The sequence below is a fragment of the Arachis hypogaea genome, chromosome 16 (assembly GCF_003086295.3).
Source record: "Arachis hypogaea cultivar Tifrunner chromosome 16, arahy.Tifrunner.gnm2.J5K5, whole genome shotgun sequence".
In the NCBI taxonomy this organism is placed as follows: domain Eukaryota; kingdom Viridiplantae; phylum Streptophyta; class Magnoliopsida; order Fabales; family Fabaceae; genus Arachis; species Arachis hypogaea.
In genome coordinates, this window is record NC_092051.1 from 19,671,675 (window position 1) to 19,695,965 (window position 24,291).

At 36.4% G+C, this 24,291-nt stretch overlaps 3 protein-coding genes and 1 long non-coding RNA gene across 4 annotated transcripts; 1 reads left to right on the forward strand and 3 right to left on the reverse strand.

The window, feature by feature from the left end:
* Nucleotides 1–40: 40 nt before the first annotated feature.
* LOC140179914 (uncharacterized) lies at nt 41–1,041 on the reverse strand. The gene is made up of 2 exons (XR_011873984.1): nt 832–1,041; nt 41–584 (listed from the first exon to the last, which is right to left on the reverse strand). It is a non-coding gene; the product is annotated as an uncharacterized lncRNA (long non-coding RNA).
* A 3,669-nt stretch (nt 1,042–4,710) lies between these two features.
* On the reverse strand, nt 4,711–7,630 carry LOC112758289 (uncharacterized). The gene is made up of 2 exons (XM_025806911.3): nt 5,624–7,630; nt 4,711–4,884 (listed from the first exon to the last, which is right to left on the reverse strand). Exons 1-2 carry the CDS (start codon nt 6,204–6,206, stop codon nt 4,802–4,804), a joined length of 666 nt encoding a protein of 221 aa, XP_025662696.1. The 5' UTR covers nt 6,207–7,630; the 3' UTR covers nt 4,711–4,801.
* Nucleotides 7,631–7,898: 268 nt separating this feature from the next.
* Nucleotides 7,899–11,126, forward strand: LOC112758285 (receptor-like protein kinase ANXUR1). The gene has a single exon (XM_025806904.3). It carries the CDS (start codon nt 8,223–8,225, stop codon nt 10,800–10,802), a length of 2,580 nt encoding a protein of 859 aa, XP_025662689.1. The 5' UTR covers nt 7,899–8,222; the 3' UTR covers nt 10,803–11,126.
* Nucleotides 11,127–11,656: 530 nt separating this feature from the next.
* On the reverse strand, nt 11,657–14,562 carry LOC112758527 (uncharacterized). The gene is made up of 8 exons (XM_025807223.3): nt 14,146–14,562; nt 13,801–14,070; nt 13,500–13,626; nt 13,216–13,277; nt 12,872–13,099; nt 12,529–12,650; nt 12,275–12,413; nt 11,657–12,175 (listed from the first exon to the last, which is right to left on the reverse strand). Exons 1-8 carry the CDS (start codon nt 14,437–14,439, stop codon nt 12,014–12,016), a joined length of 1,404 nt encoding a protein of 467 aa, XP_025663008.1. The 5' UTR covers nt 14,440–14,562; the 3' UTR covers nt 11,657–12,013.
* Between the last annotated feature and the right edge of the window lie 9,729 nt (nt 14,563–24,291).

Sequence of the window (24,291 nt, forward strand, 5' to 3'; positions counted from 1 at the left end):
TATAAAAAAAATTAGCCATTTTTTCGTGTTGGTAAGAAGCTGAAGAATAAGTACTTTACTCGGTGAGGAACATTCTATTGATTCTTAACACTATTCTTGTAACAAAAGAATATTTGCCAACATATGACAAATTAAAGAGCTAATTCCTAATGCGATAAGCTGTTTCTATTACAGTTAATCATCCTTGTTGAAGTTGAAACGTAAACACAAATTATGAAATAGTTTGGGAAAAGCAATCAAATAGTAGGGGAAGGGGAAGATGAAGATTGATTAAGACGCAAGAAGCCGAACTTGTTGATAAGTTCATTGGCTATGTGAATTGAATGCAATGGTGACAGTGAAGAAGGAAAGTTGTCAAAGCAAAGAAAAGGAAGAAGAAGTACTTGCCTAAGAAAGTGGGGGACTCTGCTCTCTGTTGAAGTTGCTGACTTAATTTAGTTGTGCATGTAAGGCAAACACTTGGTGTGCGTGCTGTTTCAATGCCAGCAAAAGACTCCTTCTGCTTTGTTTCTAAGGTACTCTCTATGTTTCTTCTATGATGGTTTCTCTCAAGTTTCGGAGAAAAGATTACGCTTGCTTTGCTTCTGATGTCGAAGCCAGATCCACCACATGAAAAGCATTAAAGAAGAGAGCAAAAAGAAGCTCAAGGAATTAGAAGAAAAGCTGATTACAGATCCACCACATGAAAAGCTGATTACAAAACAAAAATTTTCATAAATTCACCAGCGCCAAAATAAAATAACCGAGCTAAAGGAATTAGAAGAAATCTAGTTGTGACAGCTCAAGCTTGGAACAGTAAGACGGAAGTGTTCCATAAATTCGACCGATTACCTTTGCAAAATTGGAATAGTAAGACGGAAGAAGCTTCGAGAAGGTTCCATGATCCATACGGTATTAGAGAGAGAGGTTCGTATGATAGGCGGCGAGAGGCGCAGAGAAGAAGACGTGAACGCGAGCTGAAAATTGGAGATGAGAATGGTATGGGTGGCTTAGGGTTAGGTTGGGTAATTTAGATAATATCTTTTTTTAACTTAGCGATCCATTTAGTGATCATAACTTTAGCGACTGAAATAGTAACCAACCACATTATTCTATTTATCTATAAATTAGTTGCAATATCGGTCGCTAAATTAAATAATAGCGACCGATTTTGTGACCAAGAGTCTCAAGAATATTCATTCTTTTGTTTTGGTTGCTAATTCGGTCGCTAAACTAAAAAATAGCGACCGAGTTTAGCGACCGTTTATATTCTAGTTGTATAAAACTAGTCACTAAATTAACAATTAACAATCGATTTAGCGATTATTAATTTAGCGACTGAATTAGCGACCAAACAATTGTTCACCCTATTTCACTATTAGTTGCAAAATCGGTTGCTAAATAAAAAATAGCGGCCATTTTAGCGACCGATTTTATTTTGGTTGTATTTAAAATTATTTGGTTGCTAATTCGGTTGCTATTAGCAACCGAACTTATTGGTTACTAAAATCGGTCCCTGAATGTAATTTAGCAACCGATTTAGCGACCAATATTGATTTGGTCTTGAAAATTCTGTATCGGTCGCTATTAGCAACCAATTTTTTCGGTCGCTAAAATCGGTCGCTATTCGGATACTTTCTTATAGTGAAAATTAAATGATATTAGTTTTTTTAAGGGCAAAAATCTATAACAATATAAAATGGTAATATTAAGTTTCATGTTCTTATATATGAGAACATTATAGTTTATTATATTATATAGGATAAAGTACTAAATTAGTCCCCTATGTTTGGGCGTAATCCTGTTTTGGTCTTTAAGGTTTAAAGTGTCCTATTTGAATCCAAAAAAGTTTCATTTAACTTCAATGTAGTCCCAACATGAGGTCAAAGTTAAATAATTAATGAAATGTCCTATATGATAGCAGTACAAGAACAAGTTTGATAATTTAGAGAATAAGTAGAAGCTCCAGTGACACAAAATCAACCGAGAATGCATCAATATATTTATTTATCATTCTCCTTAGTTCTAGAGAAAATATTTCATTTAAGTTGTAAAAAAAATAATAAATAAATATATTGATGCATCCACGGTTGATTTTATGCCTATGGAGTTTGTACTTATTCTCCATATTATTGACCTTGTTCTTTTACTGCTGCCACTGCCATGTAGGACATTTCGTTAATTATTTAACTTTGATCTCACAGTCGGACTACATTGAAACTAAATAAAACTTTTTTGGATTCAAATATGACACTTTAAACCTTAAGAACCAAAAGAGGATTTCGCCCAAACATAGAGAACCAATTTAATACTTTACCCTATTATATATTATCTTTGTACCACATAATAAAAAATAAAATTTTGTATCTTATTTTTGTTACTTATTTTTTTTTGTCTAAATTAGCCTATATATTATCAACTCATTTCTATTATTTATGCAATAATCTTTCTCTTCTAGTAGTTATTCATAATAAATATTAAATTGCCCAAATTTAAACCTTTTTTTTGAACCACTTTTTAATCATATGGTTGAAATCATTTAAATAGAAGATCTTTAGAACTTAAAGTTTTCAAAGTAAAAAAATAAAATAAATTAAAATGCCTGATAAAATAAAATAATAACTTACATGTCCTATGAAATAGAAAAAAAAGAAGAAAATAATTATAAATGTTGAAATAATGAAAAATATATATTTAGATATTTATTGGGTTGTCAGTTTATTTAAAAAATTAAAATTAATTAACAAAGTTCTCATTTGGTGGTATTTTAATGTTATATGGAGTTTGTTCACTCATTATTGGCATGTGTATATTTTTTGTGTCCTTTGTATGTCAATCAAATAATCTTTTATTATGTGTCAAATGAATAATATTAAATTAATTAATTTTTAAATTTTTATAATATACTTTAGAAAATTAATAAATGGCAAATTCAGTGTTCTACATAATTAAATATCAAATTCAGTACTCTAAATAATTAATAATTTAAAAAATTAGCATACTAATATTTGAAAGAATACTTAATAGGTGTGAATTTTTTTTGCATGCTTTGTCTGACAATTAAATAACTTAGTCAATATACCAAACAAATAATATTGTAAAAGACAAAATTAATAAACCTTTTTGTAATATGATTTATTTATTTTAGTTTAATTTAAAAGTAAGTATTTAGGTACTCAAATTTTAAATACAATACTCTACATAATCAATAATTTAAAAAATTTTTAAAAAAATATATCCCATACAAAGCAATTTAAAAAAAATGTCAAAAAAATATTTGTGAATAATTAGAGTAAAAACAAACTGTTGATCAGAGTACAATGTACTCAGAACAAAATGATACAGACTAAAATTAACATAAAACTAAACAAAATATAATTTTAATGAATACCTCGAACATATAATAAGATTAAAAATTCTTTATCACTACTGATAATGATTGAACACTTTCTTTCAGCATAATTATTCTTTTTCTTCTTTTTAAATATTGGCTCGAAAATCAACATTTGGTATAATCATCATCTGTTTTAGAAAGCTATCTAAAAAATTATTCAAAAGTTGAAAATGTTAGAATTAGTAAGAAGTAAATAAAATTAGAGAAATAATGAAAAAAATTAAAGAAAAAAAAAAGTAGATTATTTGAGTGAAGGATTGAGGAAGAAGTTATGCGTGAATTTTGTTATATCTGTTAGTGATATGCATAACTGCAAAATTAGTTTTGAATTATGTTGAGAGGGTTAAAATAGGAAAGAAAATTGGATACTAAACTCCATGTACTCGCATTATATATTGTTAGTATAGTCATCATCTGTTCTAGAAAGCTATTTAAAAAATTATTCAAAGGTTGAAAATGTTAGAATTGAATAAGAAGTAAATAAAATTCGAGAAATAGTAAAAAAAATAAAAAAATAAATTATTTGAGTGAAGGATTGAGGAAGAAATTATGCATGAAATTTTTTGTAATGAGATGAATAATTGCAAAATTAGTTTTGAATTATGTTGGGAGGATTAAAAGAGGAAAGAAAATTGGACACTAAACTCCATGTACTCGCATTATATATTGTTATAGATATATATATATATATCTTTTATATCATTTATAAGAAACAAAAAAAAGACAAATAATTTATCTAAGATTTTTTAGTTGTGTATAAAGAGTTTCTTGTCCGATTAAAAGAAAAAGAAAAAAGAAAAAAAAAAAAACGCAGTACTACTGCTAATTAATGCATTTCATTTAATTATGAACTTAGGACGAATAACTAAATACTGCGGCCTGCAACATTGTGTTGCAAAATACAATAATCCAATATATATTGCATGTAACATTTTCCCTCTTATTATTGTCATATGAAATTAAAAAAAGACAATTACTCGTTAATGAAAGGAAATTGAATTAACCCCATGAGGTGATGCATGATTGCTTAGATCATATATAATTGATCTCCAACCAGTCAACCACTACTACTCTCATTGAAGCCAAATCTTTGAATTTGTTTAGCTCCAACGGGAAAAACCCCAACGAATTAAAACAAATTTCCACATTTTTTTTCTTATGATATTTTGGCCTTTTCTTTTTAATATATATAATAAGATCAACAAATGCCCATAAACTATAACTAATAAACTTGAAGGGACTCCCTCTTCCTTCTGTTGGTACCACCTTTCCTTGGTTCTTCTTGCTCTCTCTATCTTCTCTATTTCTTTCTGCATCTATATATAGAAACATATGTATATATATATATGTGTATATTTAATTAATTAATTTTATCTTCCTCTGTACAAATTCAAAGCACGCATGGATTTATCCCATCCCAGACTTTATTTAATGAGTTTGCATTATAACAGAACAAGCAACCGCTTGAGCCCAATGCCTTAACTTTGTCTTCACGTGTTTAGGGTCATCCCCTGCACCATTAATCATTATCAATTATTAACAAATTAAACATAGTGAACAATCATATTATGTGCTAAGAAAAAATTAACTATCGAATTAACGATTTATATCAAATATATAATAAAATATAAAATACACATTAAAAATAAAAATATAATATATATTAATATTTTATACATCAATTATATTAAATATATACAAAAAATAATTATTAAATTAATAATCTTACAAAATAATGTATATTAAATTATAAAATAAAATATTAAAAATAAATTAATAAATTGTAGTTAATTTTTTTATGTATATATAAAATATTTTTTTTATACACAAATATAACAACAAATTTAGTAATTACTTTTTTACTTACAGATAATATTTTTATTAGGTAAATACTATCTTTATATAAAATTAATATTTAAAAATTATTAAATAATTTAATAAATTTAATTAAATTATTTTTAATTATTAATTTCACGTTAAGCCCATTTTCATATAAATTCATACAAGTTTTCGCTCTTTGTTAAACTAAATTAACAAACATATAAACACATTAAAAAATTATTGGAGAGTGCTAGGGAAACAATGAAAATTTTAAACAACATGAACAATTATTAATCAAATGAAAATACACTACACTCTAATTTAATACTACTAATTAAATTTAGTCTTTTAACCTAATTAATTACATTGTTTACACATTGTTCAAAAATCTTGTTACTCATCTATACTTTTTCAAAATTATTTAATTACCTGGATTACAAATCTTCCAAGAATCGGAATCAACAGGGACGCCGGGGCTGCCAAAGGAAGAGCGACGACTATGGCAGCAGATGCTCCGAGGGGTTGACGCCGTGCTACCGGAAACTTGGCGGTTCACGGCGAAATAAAGATCTAGAGCCGGCAACGTGTTGCAAAGTGTCTGGCCATCTTCTTCGTTGAATCCAAACCCTAATTCAATGGAGCCTTTCAGCTCATTAAGGTCCTCGTCCGTCACCTCGTCCACGTCGTGCATGCTGCCGCTACTGTTCCGCCTCTGCTCTTGCGTCTGAATCTGCCTCCGCCGCCTCTCCCACGCCATGTCCCGCGGCGTCTCCGATTCGCATTCCGTCTTAATCATCGACAGCTGCTTCGACATCGCCCGCTTCCTCTTCTTCCACGCGGCCGCCGCTGCTGCCGCCACCGGAATATCTTGCAGCAATTGTAATTTGTCCTCCTCCGATAATGACTCGCCCGACGAAGAAGATGGCGATATTAAGTAGGTAACGTTTCCTTGAAGCTCTTCTTCTTCCCTTCCAGTTGATACAAACAAGGGCCTATACATGGTTACCGCCATTAATTACGGTAATAATACTAATTAATTAATACAAAGTAAGAATTAGATGAGAGATTTTTAATAATTTGTGTGTGATAATGGCGGAGGCAAGGATTATTGAAATCGGCCTTGCCTCGCCGAAAGTCTGATTAGGGAGTTACTACTTTGTTAACTAATTAATTATGAACAAGAATATGAATCAAATGAATAAGGAATTATGGCTAAGTAGATATGAAGGGTGCTAATATATATCTGTATGAGCTATTAATGGTGCTTTCATCATGGTGTATGGTATATTTAACCGTTGGTTTATAACTGTCTTATGCCATATTCTCGCGTTTAATTTAACCAAGTGATTTGTGGGAGGTAGTTTAGGTAATATTTAATTAGCACTATTTGTGGGAGCGATGATATAGGGGATAATCTATTTTCCCTTTATTGGAGGTTAGGTTGCTAGCTACTTTGCATGCACCTATATTCCGGTAAAAATCTTTTATCACTTGAAAACTGCATGCCCAAAATTAAGGTAGATGATGATGATGATGATGATGATGATGCAGTTTCCCTTGATCTATGTGGTATTTCCTGTATCTATAGTTCATTAGTTCTAACTTTTAACTTTTAAAACCTCTTTAGTTCTTCACTCTGCGTGAACTCCTTCATCCCCAATGTTCCACTTATTGACTGGCTACTTGGAGCTTGAGGGAACTGCCAGAACAAATAACTAAAAATCATGCTATAACAGTTCTATACCTAACATAAAAAACAATAGAAAGAAAATAGATGGTTATTCTTTTTTTTTTTTCGCAATGAAATGAAAACAAATTCACAAACCAATCATATTAGCTACTCACGGAAGTCAACAATTAAATTAGTTATATGTATAAAACACATGTTAAAAATATTAAAAACACACATATATATATACACACGTACAAATACAATTAATTTACTAGGGATTTTTAGTGTACATATAAAAAAAATTTGTTAATCAACCAGAAGGTTTTATTTCTTTGAATTGTGAGACTTTTACTTTTTTGTTGCATGTTAATTTCTTTTATGACATTCCATATCCCAAAAACATTAAAAAAATGACCACACCAACATTTTTGAAAAATTGTGATACTCGTTTTATCACTTTCTTTATATTTTTATTATTTTATGTTTCATACTCTAATTTCTTAACTTATAGTTTCTATTTTTAGACTGAATTTGATGTTTATAAACACAAACCACTCTCTCAGTCTCTCTAGTCTGCACAAATATCACCGTTATAAAAGAGTTATATTTTTACCAAAAATATTTAAAAAAAAAATACTTTATTCCAACAATTTGTCTAAAATTGTCAGCACCAATCGAATAAATAAATTTTGTTGCGAACACTCCGATATAATGTATAACTTATGTTGTTTTGTTTTTATTTATTACTTTTTTAAAAAGTTTATACATTCTGCTGTCTACTAGTTTTTGAATCATCCGAGATTATACTATGCATGCATTTAAATACACACCTGTTCCTCTTTGAGTCTAAGTGAATCATTACAGACTGTAAACAGAACAAATAGACCATAAATTGTAGGGGGGAAATCATAATAATCTATATCTTAATGCTAAACATAGCTTATTACCTGTTTCATAAAAAACAAAGCCAATTATTAACCATTCACGATTCTTACTCCCCACCTCCCATTTCTTAACTGTGGAAAACAAAAAGAAAATAAAACAAAAGATAAAAACAAAAATCAAAACAAATTCTTCATACCATTATCATACAAAAGAGCATACGAACAGAAAAACTTCATCTCTCTCCCTTCTTACCTGGTTTGGTTGTCTCCAACCCAGGTAAGTCTTCCTTGACTCTCCAGAATATGGCTTGAACCCAAGCCAAAAACCTTAAAACTAAACACCCCATAATTTCATAATCATCTCACATCACAAAAGCAAAAAAGCCAAGAATCCATCATAGTCTTTTCTGGCGTACAGGAAATTAAAACCCTTCTTGTTCCTGTATGCCTCATATCTTTGTCTACTCCAACCATGCAAGAAAGTGCAGGTCTCTTGCTTGTTCTTTCTCTTGTTCTGTCCAATGCCATTCTTCACGTATGGAGCCAGGACACAGGGGCATTACTCTTGACTTGTGGCGATGAAGCCGGTGCCAAAGATCTTGATGGAAGGCAATGGAGCCCTGATGAGAAGTACTTATCAAAAGGAAGCAATTCCATAGCATCCAGAGCCACCTATCAAGACCCTTCTCTAATCTCAGAAGTTCCATACATGACTGCAAGAGTTTTCGAATCCAAGTCAACATACAAATTCCCTATCAAACCTGACAAGCGCTATTGGCTGAGGCTGCATTTCTATCCTTCTTTCTATGGAAGCCATGACTGCGCGGATTCATATTTCTCTGTCACAGCAAATTCCATCACACTCCTCAGCAATTTCAGCGCCTCAATCACTTGCCTTGCTCTCTCACAGGCTTACATTGATAGGGAGTATTCCCTTGCAGCTCTGGGTTCTGACACCTTGACTCTCACTTTCAAGCCTGCTGACAAGAATGGTGCTTTTGCTTTTGTCAATGGCATTCAACTGATCCAAATGCCAGAGCTTTTTGATTCTGCTTCTATGGTTGGTTTCGACCAAACATTCGATGCTAAGAGCATGCACTTGCAAACAATGTTCAGATTAAACGTTGGTGGAAAATACCTCTCTCCTACACAAGATTCTGGCCTTACAAGGATTTGGTACGATGACTATCCTTACATCTATGGTGCATCCACTGGAATCACCACAAGTGCTCCCAGTGATGTGAAACTCAACTACCAAAGCATGCCAGAGTACACTGCTCCTTCTGATGTCTACCTCACATCAAGATCAATGGGTACTGACAAGAATGTCAATATGGGCTATAACCTCACATGGGTTTTCCAAATTGATCCCAACTCCATGTACCTTGTTAGGCTGCATTTCTGTGATTACTTTAACAAGGAAGTCAATGACCTTGCTTTCAATATCTTCCTTAACAGCCAAATGGCAGAAGCTGGAATTGATGTGATTGCAATGGCAGGAGGCAGAGGAATCCCATTATATAGAGACTTTGTGGTTTATGCTAAAGATGGGGCTGATAGTGACCAACTTTGGGTTGCTCTTCACCCAAATGGTATTACAAAGCCCTCTTACCTTGATGCCATACTCAATGGTCTCGAGATTTTCAAGCTCAGTGACACAGACTTGTCTGGCCCCAATCCTACGCCTTCAGACAGGTTCAATCGTGAAAGCGAAGAGAAGTTTGAAAGCCACAAACCATACAATAAGACCGTTGTTATAGGTGGCGCCGCGGGTGGTGCCGCTGGTTTTGCCTTGGTGGCTGCCATATGTCTTGCTGTCCATAAGAAGAAGAAATATGCCGGACAACACACGCACTCAAGCTGGCTCCCCATACATGGCAACTCATCAGGAGCCAGCAAATCCTCCATGTCTGCTAGTAGCATCGGTAGCTCCAACGTCACTGCCATGGCTCAAGGTCTTTGCCGCTATTTCACCTTGCAGGAGATGAAGCATGCAACGAAGAACTTTGATGAGGCCAATGTTATTGGTGTTGGAGGATTTGGAAAGGTCTACAAGGGTGTCATTGATAATGGAATGAAAGTGGCCATCAAGAGATCAAATCCAGAATCTGAGCAAGGAGTTAATGAGTTCCAGACTGAGATTGAGATGCTTTCCAAGCTGAGACATAAGCATTTGGTGTCACTGATTGGTTTTTGTGAGGACAATGATGAGATGTGCCTGGTTTATGACTACATGGCTCTGGGAACATTCAGGGACCATCTCTACAAGGGAAACAAACGTCTAGGTACTCTTTCATGGAAGCAAAGATTGGAGATCTGCATTGGAGCAGCAAGAGGGCTTCACTACCTTCACACTGGAGCTAAGTACACCATCATTCATAGAGATGTCAAGACAACTAACATTCTCTTGGATGAAAACTGGGCTGCAAAGGTTTCGGATTTCGGGTTGTCAAAAACAGGTCCAAACATGAATAACGGCCATGTGAGTACTGTGGTGAAGGGAAGTTTCGGCTACTTGGATCCTGAATACTTCAGAAGGCAGCAACTGACCGAGAAATCCGATGTGTACTCATTTGGGGTTGTTCTGTTTGAAGCTCTATGTGCTAGGCCTGTTTTGAATCCTAATCTTCCAAAGGAACAGGTTAGTCTTGCAGAATGGGCACTACTATGCAAAAGAAGGGGAACACTAGAGGAGATCATTGATCCTTCTTTAAAGGGAAAGATCAATCCAGAAAGCTTGAAGAAGTTTGTAGACACTGCTGAGAAGTGCTTGTCTGACGTTGGAGTCGAACGTCCTACCATGAACGATCTGTTGTGGAATCTTGAATTTGCTCTCACCCTGCAAGAGAGTGGTTCAACTCACTCTTCAGCGTCAGACAGCGGAGAAGGTGAGCTTGAAGAAATAAGTTTAGACGACAAAGACACAGCAAGCCATAATAAGAGCCAGAGCCTTGGGGTTCAGAATGAGCTTAGCCAGCAGCAGCAGGAGGATTCTACCAGTGCTAATACAGGTGCCATCTACTCACAATTTGTCAACCTCAATGGGAGATGAAGAACTGCTATGGTCTATGGATGATTCTTGATTGTCTAGTTTAATTAGGGGAGATACAAGGAAGCCATGGGATTCAAGCAAAATAAAAACACCAGCTTCTTTTCGTTGCTTCTTCAAAGGATGTAATGCTATGATTGCTCTTTTTCTATTCTCTCCTATTTGTCATGTTCAACTTGCCTCTTGTTCATAATATAGATATACATATATATATTTTATATACATATATTTTTTATTTATAGTTAGCAAGTTTCGGTTCTACATAGACCGAATCTCATTCATGTATTATATACTCTATAGATCTCAGTAAAGGAAGCATTTGGATAACTTGCTTGCAAATTGCAAATTATTATGTAGGTACTGTTAATCTTATTAGAATTATAGAAACAGAAAATCTGTCTTATTTTTCCTTTATGCACCAAATATGCATGTACTAAAAGCAAAAAGTAACTTGAGCTTTCTAGAGAAAGATCAATGAGCACCAGCGTTATGATAGTCATAGCTCAACGCTTTTGATGTTATTTATCTTTAGTTGCACTTTATCTTTTATACTATTACTAACTAAATATAAGTCGTTAACAATTACAATTATCGATTAATGGTTGTCCTAGAATCCTAAAACATATTACCAACAGGTAGCTCAGATAATTTTTTAGTAAAGTGTACTAAAATTGTTTCCAGCCATTGCTTGGCAAAGTTAAGATCATCAATTCAACATATGATCACTAGTTGTATCATGTTTTAATAACTTCTCATCATTTTAAATTAATTCCGACATCAAATTTTCAGTCAACAAAATTATGGTAAATGCTGAAAATTAGTATGTTAGATAGCCGGTGAAAGAGACAGACAACAAATAGAGCAAAGATGATGCTATTGATTCATTAACAAAAGAATAATGACATGCTCTCCAGAATCATTATCCTAATTTCTAAGTGAAGAAAATTTTACAAAATTTTAATTGCTTGAAAATATACAAGTTAATTACAATCATATATCATATTTTCATGTCATGTGGCTGTTAAGGGAGATAACAAGGCCCCTTTTCCCCTAAGCTTTTCCCCTAAGTAGAGTTGCAATTTCTAATTGAATCTCTAACGTTAATACTTTCCCCGCTGGGGAGCAGGGGCTTCCTTTGCATGGATATGATATCAAACCTGTCATGAATTTTCTGCTTCCAGAGAAGAGACCCTCGTGATCATGAGCACCATGGCCTATTTTGCAAGTTCGTATAATTGTGCTTCATCTATCTTATCATCTGACCGCAAACCTGGGAATTGTCCAATATCATGGCCTTCCAGTGGTTGGAACTCTTGATTTAAACCGACTGCAAATTCTGCAGGATCAGCTCCAGTGCTTTGAAAATAGTCTGCAATCTGCAACCCAACATAAGAATATTTTCAATGCGCTTCACGGCAGAGTAAAATTGAATTCAGTATGCTGAAAATGCCCAACTAGGCACTGCCATAACATACATGGTTAGCCAGAGCGATTCCACTTAGTACTGCTGACTCTATATTAGAACCTAGCAGCCAATCACCGCATATCCCAGCCCTTCCAAAGGGATCAAAGATGCAAGGAATTCGAGGTGTATTTGTAGGGAGGGCTGCACCCCTGCAAATCTCAATCAGAAACATTTTGAGGATTGAGTTGTGACTGAGAACAATCACACAAGAAATGCAACGGAGAGAGCATGTGTGATATCAAAGGAAATGAACATGACTCTCACCATAATTGGAGCCTGGTATAAGACGGCTTTGGAAGTGACCCTTTTGATAGTCCAAGAGCAGCCTCAACACTCTCTAGCATTTCTGCCGTTACCCTTGATGCTGTAGCAGCGGGGATGTTTTCCTGATAAACAATAAAAAGCTGGGTCAACTTCCAGAGACATGGGGAAAAATTTAAAAAAGGGAATGCATGTGATATATGTCACTATATTGTCCTCGCCAATGCATGACGGCTGACGCTAGGTAATGAACGATGGATCATTATATCCTAAGTCTAGCCAATTTCACACTTATGAAAGAAAGTAAGAAACTAACTCATACTGTACTGAAAATTGAACCCCTTACCTGAGGAACCTTGTTCTGTTTTCCATAAGCAGCAGTGCTCAGGAAGGTCCAACAGTGAGGACCGCCATTATGAGAATTCTGTAGTTTCTTTGTATTATTGGCCATCCATGACAATGAATCAACCCCTCGCACAAAAGCTCCTTCAAAAGGAACTTCTGTGGCATCCCAAAAAGGAAGAGGGTCCTCAAATGCTGCTAGAAGGGCCCATATTGAACTCAGTTCCAATCTCTAATACAAGCAAAACAAAAACAGTATGAGATGTATATAACTGTGCTTTATCAATAAATGAACCAGAAAAGAGTACAGGTTATAAATGAAGTCAACAGGGCATTTCCTGAATTTACCTTCATTTGTTTTGCAATTAAAGGTAACCCTGATGTCATGAGCAAGCGATTCGCACATTTTCCTGTCAGCAAAGAAGCAGTAGTTACTAGAAGAATCTAAAAATCAAGCAATGTTTGTGCAAAGGGTACTCCAGTCGCACATTTTTGTGGTAAAGTCCAAACTCGAGATGACATGTACGAAAAACAAAAACCTTTGATAACTTCTCCCGTTTCTAAAGATTAAAAATGAAAGCATAGTGATAATCATAGTCACAGATATGCAAAGGATAGACAAGGAAATTTACCATTGTGTGCAATAACAATAGCATCGAACTGGCCACACGGTTTCCCATTTTCACTCAAGTGCCACATCCCATTGAAGGGCTCGAGCTTGCTGACCCAGCACGGTCTCACCACATTAACCATGCGAGCCTGCACTGAGAGAGTTAGATTCTTGTTAGGGGAACAACACCAAAAAATACAAAAATCTTGACAACAACAACAACAACAACCGCAAACAAGTGTAATTCAAGTAACAGACACTGAAATTCACTCCTAATTGTGGAATGCAACAATATGCTAGTACTTTCTTGAATATGGAATAACCTGAGCAAGTAAAGAATCAGCAAGGGAACGCATTCCATGGGTGGCAATGTATCTTGGAGGAGATGATGGGAAAGGAACAAAGTTGCCACCGCTCTGAAGCTCTCCAATGGGACCCTTCCACTCTGAGACAAGACCCTTATCGATCCAATCATGAACCAGCTCAGCAAAACGAGAATCATTGACAGTGAAGAACTGAGCAGCGTGGTCAAATACCAACGAATTACGATCAACAACCCTCGTTCCCAATCTTCCACCAAGACCATGAACACCCTGCAATGTTAAATTAGTTTATTAACAAACAAGACGAATGCGAAAATGAGGGGAGTGAAGGAAGAGAACACTGACGGTGTCGAAAACGGTGGAGCGAACGCCGCGTTGTTCGAGGAAGGAGGCGCAGAGGAGGCCGGAGATGCCGCCGCCGATGATGGCGACGAGTGGGTCGGGGGAGAGCGGGGCGGTGAAGGTGACCTGTTCCTGAGTGAAGGTTTTCTTGAGAGCTGATCTTCTAGAAGCGCCGTACGACGATGGCTTCTTTCGGGTTTTTGAGTGAGGGTTTCGGGTTTGGGCATTCATGGTGGAGCTTTGAGTTGGGAATGGACACAATCCAAAAAGGGGAAATAGTTTGGAGGTGTTAACCATGGTTGATGGTTCCTGAGATTCTGGAACACTTGCCAAAAAAAGAAGCGCCAAGGTGAATATGGTTCCTGCTTTGGATAGAATGATAGAATCATCTATTTAATTTAATGCATTCTCTACTACTGTAAATGTGAATATGGCCCCATAAGGTGGCGAAATTCCACATACGGCCAAGTGGGGGCATTTCAGTAAATGTGGGATTGGAAATAGTCCGTAGGAAGAAAGGCACTCCTCAAATTTTTTTCCTTTTTGTTTTTTTGTGACTAAATAGAAAAGAAAGAAGAAAAAGAGACAAAATTAAATTAATTGGCTAGGGTCATATTTAAATTTATTAGATGTTGAAGTTCACTCTATGGTTGGCTCCAATTCTGACTTTTTGTTTTTTTGTGACTAAATAGAAAAGAAAGAAGAAAAAGAGACAAAACCAAATTAATTGGTTAGGGTCATATCTAAATCTATTAGATGTTGAAGCTCACTCCATGGTTGGCTCCAATTCGAGTTAATGTCCGCGACAGAAGCAACTGCTTTAGCCATACAATCTGCAACACTATTTGCAGTCCTCTGAATTAAAAGAATAGAGACTCTCCAATTCCAATTCATAACCTCCTGTATATGCTTTGTCAAATCCCATTCCGGAATATCCTTACCAAGCATTCTTTAGTTTACCAAGAAAAGAGATTCTAAACAGTCTGTTTCACAAATAACCTCACGAAATCCACTCTCCCAAGCAAGAAGTAAACCTCTCCAAATTGCATACAATTCAGCAAAAAGAACACTGCACACTTCGACTTTCCCCGTGCAACCTTTCAACCAATATCCATCAGGATTGCGAATGATACAACCAAAACCAGCATAGCCAAAAGGAGCAAACCAACTAGCATCACAATTCAATTTAACAGAATGAACTGGAGGCGGAACCCAATGCAAACAAAGTGAAGGAGGAGACATAGATTGATGCATAGCAAAAATAGTGTGAAATTCCCTTACTAAACTACGAATCAAACTCACCATTTTACTAGCACTCCATGAATCATCTATATTAAATAAGTCATGATTCTTGCTTCTCCAAATCCACCAGATGGTCGAAAAGAAAAGAAAAATATCTCCACTCCTTGCACCTCTATAGAGCCAATCATGTAAATTCGAGTTATCTGAATACATGCCTAAAAGGTTCCAGACCTCCTTGGCACTAGGGCACTCCCGAAGACAATGAAGAATGGATTCATAACCATTCTGACACCGATGACAAGTGCTAGATAAAACTAAACCACGACCCAAACGAAACTCTGTCGCAGGAATAGCATTATGAAGACTGAGCCAAATCAAGAACTTGTACTTCTCAGGAATATGCAGTCGCCATACCCACAACCAATTATCATGCTCGTTCCAGTCAAACTTTCTTTTGGCTAGCCAACTGTACCCACTCCTAGCTGAGTAAAGTCTAGAAGATGTCACACCTCACGACCAACCCGAACTCTCTCCAGCATTCAAATCCGGATTATAAGCATTCAAATGCTGTTTGACATCTTCTGGAATGATAGAGAAAATAGCATGGAGATTCTATTGACCATCTTTCCAAACGTCTCTAATAGTTAAATCAGAGTCAGATATATGTACAAAAGGGACATCTTGAGCAATTGGACCCTCAATACTCCAATTGTCAAACCAAAAAGATTGATCAAGTGACCCAACGCACCAAGAGAAGGCATCCTTAAGAGCACCAAAAGCCTTTGAGATACTCTTCCAAACATGAGAAGCATTGCAAGGGACAGGGTCATCTAAAACTCCCTCATTCCTCAAATACTCCGCCCTCAATAGAGCAACCCAAGGCTTGTCCTGACAATGAAAAAGTTGCCATACCAATTTACCAAGTAAAGATATATTAACACACGCAGGATCTCTAACACCCAGGCCACTAAAATTTTTTGGAGTGATCACGGTCCTCCAATTAACAAGAGAAAGACCTCTACCATCAACTTGACCCTTCCAAAGGAACTGTCTCATCATAGAAGACAATTTATCGCAAACCCAATTTGGAAAAAAAGATACCTGCATATGATAGACAGGAATGGATGCTGCAACAGAATTGATCAGGCAAAGTCTTCCTGTTTTATTTAGAAGCCTTCCTTTCCAATTAGCTAATCTTCCCCTCACCTTTTCAATCACCAATGAAAAGAAGCCCTACTGGTACGGGAATGATTAAGGTTAACTCCAAGATATCTTCCTAAGTCCAAAGCAAAACGTATTGAAGAAACACTAGTAAAAATATCTCTTCTACGAGCAGTCACATTTTTAGAACAAAAAGTTTTAAACTTTTCAAGATTCACTTTCATGCCAGATGCCTTAAAAAAATGTTAAGAGAATGCATGACCATTTGAACCTGACTCTTTGTAGCCTGACAGAAGAGTAAGAGATCATTTGCAAACATCAAATGAGAAAATTTTGGGCCACCCCTAGTGACAGAAACTGGTTTTCACACACCCTCGACCACCTTATGAGATATATAGCAAGCAAGTCTTTCCATACAAAGCATAAATAAGTAAGGAGACATTGGATCGCCCTGTTTAAGCCCCTTCTAGAAGCAAAACTATCCAATATATTCCCATTCCACATAATAGAAAGAGATGATGCACATACACAATTCATAATCAAATTAACAGTGATGATAGGAAAACCAAAAGCAATGAGAGTACTCTCCAAAAACCTCCAATCCACCCTATCATAAGCTTTTTCAAGATCAATTTTAAAAGCAAGAGTACCTTTCTTGGATTTTGTGTGCTTCATGAAATTCAGAATTTCTTGGGCCACAATAATATTATCAGGAGCACCACGACCCGGAATAAAACCTCCTTGTAAAGAACTAACAATATCTAAAAGAAAAGGCCGAAGTCAGTTAGTCAATACTTTGGTGATAATTTTATAAACAACATTACACAAGCTAATAGGCCTGAAATCCTTCATAAAGGTAGGGTTATCAATTTTAGGAATAAGCACAATCAGAGTTTCCATGATGCTAGGATTTAAGAACTCTCCCAAAAAAGCGCTCCGGAAAATATTCCAAATCTCAGTGCCTACTACCTCCCAATATTCTTTAAAAAAATAAGCTTGAAAGCCATCTGGACCAGGAGCCTTTAAAAGGGCTCATACTGAATACTGCTGACTTGACTTCCGCAAAAGAGACAGGGTCAATTAACCTAGCACAAGCCTCAGTGCTTAGAGTGGGCATCGGAACATCCCCTAAACAATCAACCTCAAATTTTGGATTTAAATGACCAAAAATATTTTTTCAACAGTATTTTTGTCGTTATAAAATTTAGATGATAGTCCCATCTACCGTTTAAGGTGGAAACTCACATGATCCTCTTATACAAATTTTTTATTCGATATCTAATAATTTGACAACAAAATTTTTTTTTATTATTATGAATATTAGTTTTTTAAATATGCACCAAAAATTTCTCTTTGAACAGAACCAAAAGAATAATATCACGTAAATTAAAACTTAAAAATTTAAATTAAAAGAGAAGAAAATTACAGATTAATAAAACAAAATAAAGAAACTTCAGCAAAGTTAAAAAACCCTTAAAAATAAAATCAATAATTTGAAAACTTTAAAGAAAAGACAATTAATTTACCAAAGGAAAATAGTTTACATAAAAGAAAATTACAGAAAAATTTGAAAAGAAATATAAAGACATGGAATAAATTTTACAGAAAAAAATTTTGTGGTAGACTCAAAAAACTGCTGGGAATGTGAGTGTGCAAGAGTATTTTTTGAAAATGAATTCCAACCTCTTGCTTATCCTAAACTTCATGCATTTATAGATTTCTTTCACCAATCAAATGTTGCCAAATGTCCCCTCTGAAGAACTCTGGAAAGTAATTGTTCCCGCCAAATGCAGACACTATATAACCGTTTCCAATTGAAAGGAATCTCTAATCTTATTATTTGTAACATATCTGCTTCTCTTTATCTCGACAACTTTCATCGAACCAATTACCTTTTTCCTTATCAACCTCCTTTATTCGACAAGAACTTATCACACTCGATGAGACTTATGATACACAATCTTCAACATCTTGATCACAACATCTCTTAATTTATGATTTATTTCGGGGAACAAATTGTCTCTGGTGCACGAAATTGGAAATCACAATTCTTCACAAATTCGCACAACTAACCAGCAAGTGCACTGGGTCGTCCAAGTAATACCTTACGTGAGTAAGAGTCGATCCCACGGAGATTGTTGGCTTGAAGCAAGCTATGATTATCTCGTAACTCTTAGTCAGGATATAATATCAATAAAATTCTTAATTTGAATTGTAAAAAGTAAGAAGGGCAGAACACAAATTATACTTGTATGCAGTAATGGAGAATATGTTGGAGTTTTGGAGATGCTTTGTCTTCTGAAATTCTGCTTTCCTCTGTTTCCTGATTCACGCATGCACGTCCTCCTATGGCAAGCTGTGTGTTAGTGGATCACTGATGAGCGGATATTTTATACGCTTTTTGGGGTTAATTTCATATAGTTTTTAGTATGTTTTAGTTAGTTTTTAGCTTATTTCCATTAGTTTTTAGGAAAAATTCATATTTCTGGACTTTACTATGAGTTGTATGTTTTTCTGTAATTTCAGGTATTTTTTTGGCTGAAATTGAGGGAGCTGAGCAAAAATCTGATTCAGGCTGAAAAAGGACTGCTGATGCTGTTGGATTCTGACCTCCCTGCACTCAAAGTGGACTTTCTGGAGCTACAGAACTCGAAACGGCGCGCTTCCAATTGCGTTTGAAAGTAGACATTCAGAGCTTTCCAGAAATATATAATAGTCCATACTTTGCTCAAGGATAGATGACGTAAACTGGCGTTCAACTCCAGCTCTCTGCCCAATTCTGGCGTCCAGCGCCAGAAAAGGATTAAAAGTTGGAGTTCAACGCCAGAAATGGATCCAAACCTGGCGTTGAACGCCCAAAATGGCCTTATGCACGTGAATTGCTTAAGTCTCAGCCCCAGCACACACCAAGTGGGCCCCAGAAGTGGATCTCTATACCATCTGTTATAGTTTACTCATTTTCTGTAAACCTAGGCTACTAGTTTAGTATTTAAACAACTTTTAGAGACTTAATTTGTACCTCATAACATTTTTAGATCTGAACTTTGTACTCTTTGACGGCATGAGTCTCTAAACTCCATTGTTGGGGGTGAGGAGCTCTGCTGTGTCTCGATGGATTAATGCAATTACTTCTATTTTCTATTCAAACACGCTTGTTTCTATCTAAGATGTTCATTCGCACTTCAATATGATGGATGTGATGATCCGTGACAGTCATCACCATTCTCAACCTATGAACGTGTGCCTGACAACCACCTCCGTTCTACTTTCGATTGAATGAATATTTCTTAGATTCCTTAATCAGAATCTTCGTGGTATAAGCTAGAATCCATTGGCAGCATTCTTGAGAATCCAAAAAGTCTAAACCTTGTCTGTGGTATTCCGAGTAGGATTCAGGGATTGAATGACTGTGACGAGCTTCAAACTCGCGAGTGTTGGGCGTAATGACAGACGCAAAAGGATCAATGGATCCTATTCTGACATGATCGAGAACCGACAGATGATTAGCCATGCGGTGACAGCGCACCTGGACCTTTTTCACTGAGAGGACGGATGGTAGCCATTGACAACGGTGATCCACCAACACACAGTTTGCCATAGGAGGAACCTTGCGTGCGTGAAGAAGAAGACAGGGAGAAAGCAGAGATTCAGAAGACAAAGCATCTCCAAAACTCCAACATATTCTCCATTACTGTATACCAAGTATTTATTTTATGTTCCCTTGTTCATTTGCAAGTCAACTGATAATTATAATTGACCTCCTAACTGAGATTTATAAGATAACCAGAGATTGCTTCAAACCAACAATCTCTGTGGGATTCGACCCTTACTCACGTAAGGTATTACTTAGACGACCCAGTGCACTTGCTGGTTAGTGGTACGAATTGTGAAAAGTGTGATTCACAATTCGTGCACCAAGTTTTTGGCGCCGTTGCCGGGGATTGTTTGAGTTTGAACAACTGACAGCGAGTCTTGTTGCTTAGATTAGGAAATTTTTGTCTTTTGAGTCAGAGTCTTTTATTTCCCTTTTCAAAAATTTTTCAAAAATTATTTTTCTATTAAATCTGGTGCCAAACTCTAAGTTTGGTGTTTTCTTACTGATTTTCCTTTGTTTTTCGAAAATTTTATTTTGGTTTTCAAAAAATTCTAAGTTTGGTGTTCTTTTTGGTGTTCTAGTGTTCGTGAGTTTTCCTTGTGTTTTGATCTTAAAACTTTTAAGTTTGGTGTTCCTTGGTGTTTTTCCTCCAAAATTTTCAAAAACAAGGAGCATTAGATCTAAAAATTTTAAATCTTGTGCTATCTTATTGTTTTTCTCTCTCCTCTTAAATTCAAAAATATCTTTTCTCTCTGTTTTAAAAGCAAATTTTCGAAATCTATTTCTAAAATTTAGATTTTTTATTTCAAAATTTAAAACCTTTTTCAAAAATCATCATATCCTTTTCAAAACTTCCTAACCACTTTCTCTCTCCTCAGTTTTTCGAAAATCTTCACCCATTTTTATTTATTTTATTTTGATTTATTTTGTTTTCAAAATAAATAAATAATTAAATAAATAAAAATATTTTTCTTCTATTCTACATCATCTCCCTTTCTCCGTCATGGACCTAAGCGGAAATGAACAGTCCAGGAGGACTCTGGGGTCATATGCTAACCCCTCTACTGCTTCATATGGGAGTAGTATCTGCATACCCTCCATTGGAGTCAGTAGCTTTGAGTTGAATCCTCAGCTCATTATCATGGTGCAGCAAAGTTGCCAGTATTCCGGTCTTCCACAGGAAGAACTTACAGAGTTTCTGGCACAGTTTCTACAGATTGCTGACACAGTACATGATAAGGAAGTAGATCAGGATGTCTACAGACTATTACTGTTTCCATTTGCTGTGAAAGACCAAGCCAAAAGATGGTTAAATAACCAACCTAAGGCCAGCATAAGGACATGAAAACAGCTGACAGAAAAATTCCTGAATCAATACTTCCCTCCAAAACGGATGACACAGCTAAGGCTGGACATCCAAGGCTTTAAACAAGGAGATAATGAATCTCTTTATGATGCCTGGGAGAGATACAGAGAGATGCTACGAAAATGCCCCTCTGAAATGTTTTCAGAGTGGGTTCAGTTAGACATCTTCTACTATGGGCTTGCAGAAGAAGCTTAGATGTCTCTAGATTACTCAGCTGGTGGATCTATCCACATGAGAAAGACAATTGAAGAGGCTCAAGAGCTCATTGATACAGTTGCCAGGAATCAGCATCTGTACCTAAGCAGTGACCCTTCCATGAAAGAAGAGGTTAAAACAGTAACTGCTGAACTCAGCCCTGTAAAACAAGCTGCTGAATTCAATCAGCAATTGGACTTTCTAACAAAGCAGTTAGCCGAATTCAAGGATAAACTACAAGAGACAAGGATGGCTAATATACATATGGAAGAACAGTTTAAGCAAACAAAGCAGCAGCTGTCAAGGAAAATAACAGAAGAATGCCAAGCAGTTCAATTAAGAAGTGGGAAAACATTAAATACCCCACCTCAAAGCAGCAAAAAGCTAAGAAATGAGCAAACCACCCAAAATTTACCTGAGGACAGTAAGAGCCCAGGGAAAAGTAATTCCGGAACTAAAACGCCAGAAATTTGGTGGAAGGCTGGCGCTGAACGCCCAGACCATGCTCAAGACTGGCGTTCAACGCCAGAAACAAGGCAGGATTGGCGTTCAACGCCAGAAATGGGCAAGGATCTGGCGTTGAACGCCCAAAATGGGCAGGATCTGGCGCTGAACGCCCAAAATGGGCACAGTTCTGGCGTTCAGACGCCAGGAACAGACAAGGAGTTGGTGTCCAACGTCACTCCAGCTTCTAACTCTGGCACTCAATTGCCAGTGAGGGATCAAACACACACAAATGCTGATAACAACCCCTCTAAAAAGGCTTTTTCAACCACTTCTGTAGGCAATAAACCTGCAACAACTAAGGTTGAAGAATATAAAGCCAAGATACCTTATCCTCAAAAACTCCGGAAAGAGGAGCAGGATAAGCAATTTGCTCGCTTCGCAGATTATCTCAGGACTCTTGAATTAAAGATTCCATTTGCAGAAGCACTTGAGCAAATACCTTCTTATGCCAAGTTCATGAAAGAGATCTTGAGTCATAAAAGGGACTGGAGAGAAACAGAAAGAGTTCTCCTCACTGAAGAATGCAGTGCAGTCATTCTGAAGAGCTTTCCTGAAAAGCTTAAAGACCCTGGGAGTTTTCTGATACCATGCATATTAGAAGATAATTGCACCAAGACAGCCTTATGCGATCTTGGGGCAAGCATCAACCTAATACCTGCATCCACCATCAGAAAGCTTGGCTTAATTGAAGAAGTTAAACCAACCCAGATATGTCTCCAACTTGCTGATGGCTCCACTAAATACCCATCAGGCGTGATTGAAGACATGATTGTCAGAGTTGGGCCATTCGCCTTTCCCACTGACTTTGTTGTGCTGGAAATAGAGGAGCACAAGAGTGCCACTCTCATTCTAGGAAGACCCTTCCTAGCAACTGGACGAACCCTCATTGACGTCCAACAGGGGAAAATAACCCTGAGAGTCAATGATGATGAGTTTAAGCTGAATGCTGTCAAAGCCATGCAGCATCCAGACACAGCAAAAGACTGCATAAAAGTTGATCTTATTGACTCTTTGGTAGAAGAGATCAACATGGCTGAGAGTCTCGAATCAGAGTTGGAAGACATCTTTAAAGATGTTCAGCCTGATTTGGAGGATTCAGAGGACATGAAAGAGCCTCTGAAATTTCTTCTGGAAGAGGAAAAACCTCCTAAAACCGAGCTCAAGCCATTACCACCATCCTTGAAATATGCATTTCTGGGAGAAGGTGACACTTTTCCAGTGATCATAAGCTCTGCTTTAAATTCACAGGAAGAGGAAGCACTTATTCAAGTGCTAAGGACACACAAGACAGCTCTTGGGTGGTCCATAGGTGACCTTAAGGGCATAAGCCCAGCTAGATGCATGCACAAAATCTTATTGGAGGATAATACTAAACCAGTGGTTCAACCACAGAGGCGGCTAAATCCAGCCATGAAAGAAGTGGTGCAGAAAGAGGTCACCAAAATACTAGAGGCTGGGATTATTTATCCTATTTCTGATAGCCCCTGGGTGAGCCCTGTCCAAGTCGTCCCAAAAAAGGGAGGCATGACAGTGATTCATAATGAAAAAATGAACTGGTTCCTACAAGAACAGTTACAGGGTGGCGCATGTGTATTGACTACAGAAGACTCAATACAGCCATCAGAAAGGATCATTTTCCTTTACCATTCATAGACCAGATGCTAGAAAGACTGGCAGGTCATGATTATTACTGCTTTTTGGATGGCTACTCAGGTTATAACCAAATTGTAGTAGATCCTCAGGATCAAGAGAAAACAGCATTCACATGTCCATCTGGAGTGTTTGCTTATAGAAGGATGCCATTTGGGCTGTGTAATGCACCTGCAACCTTCCAGAGATGCATGCTCTCTATTTTCTCTGATATGGTGGAAAAATTTCTGGAAGTCTTCATGGATGACTTCTCAGTATATGGAGACTCATTCAGCTCCTGTCTTGATCACCTGAAACTTGTTCTGAAAAGATGCCAAGAGACCAACCTAGTTTTAAACTGGGAAAAATGTCACTTCATGGTGACTGAAGGGATTGTTCTTGGGCATAAAATCTCAAACAAGGGAATAGAGGTGGATCAAGCAAAAATAGAGGT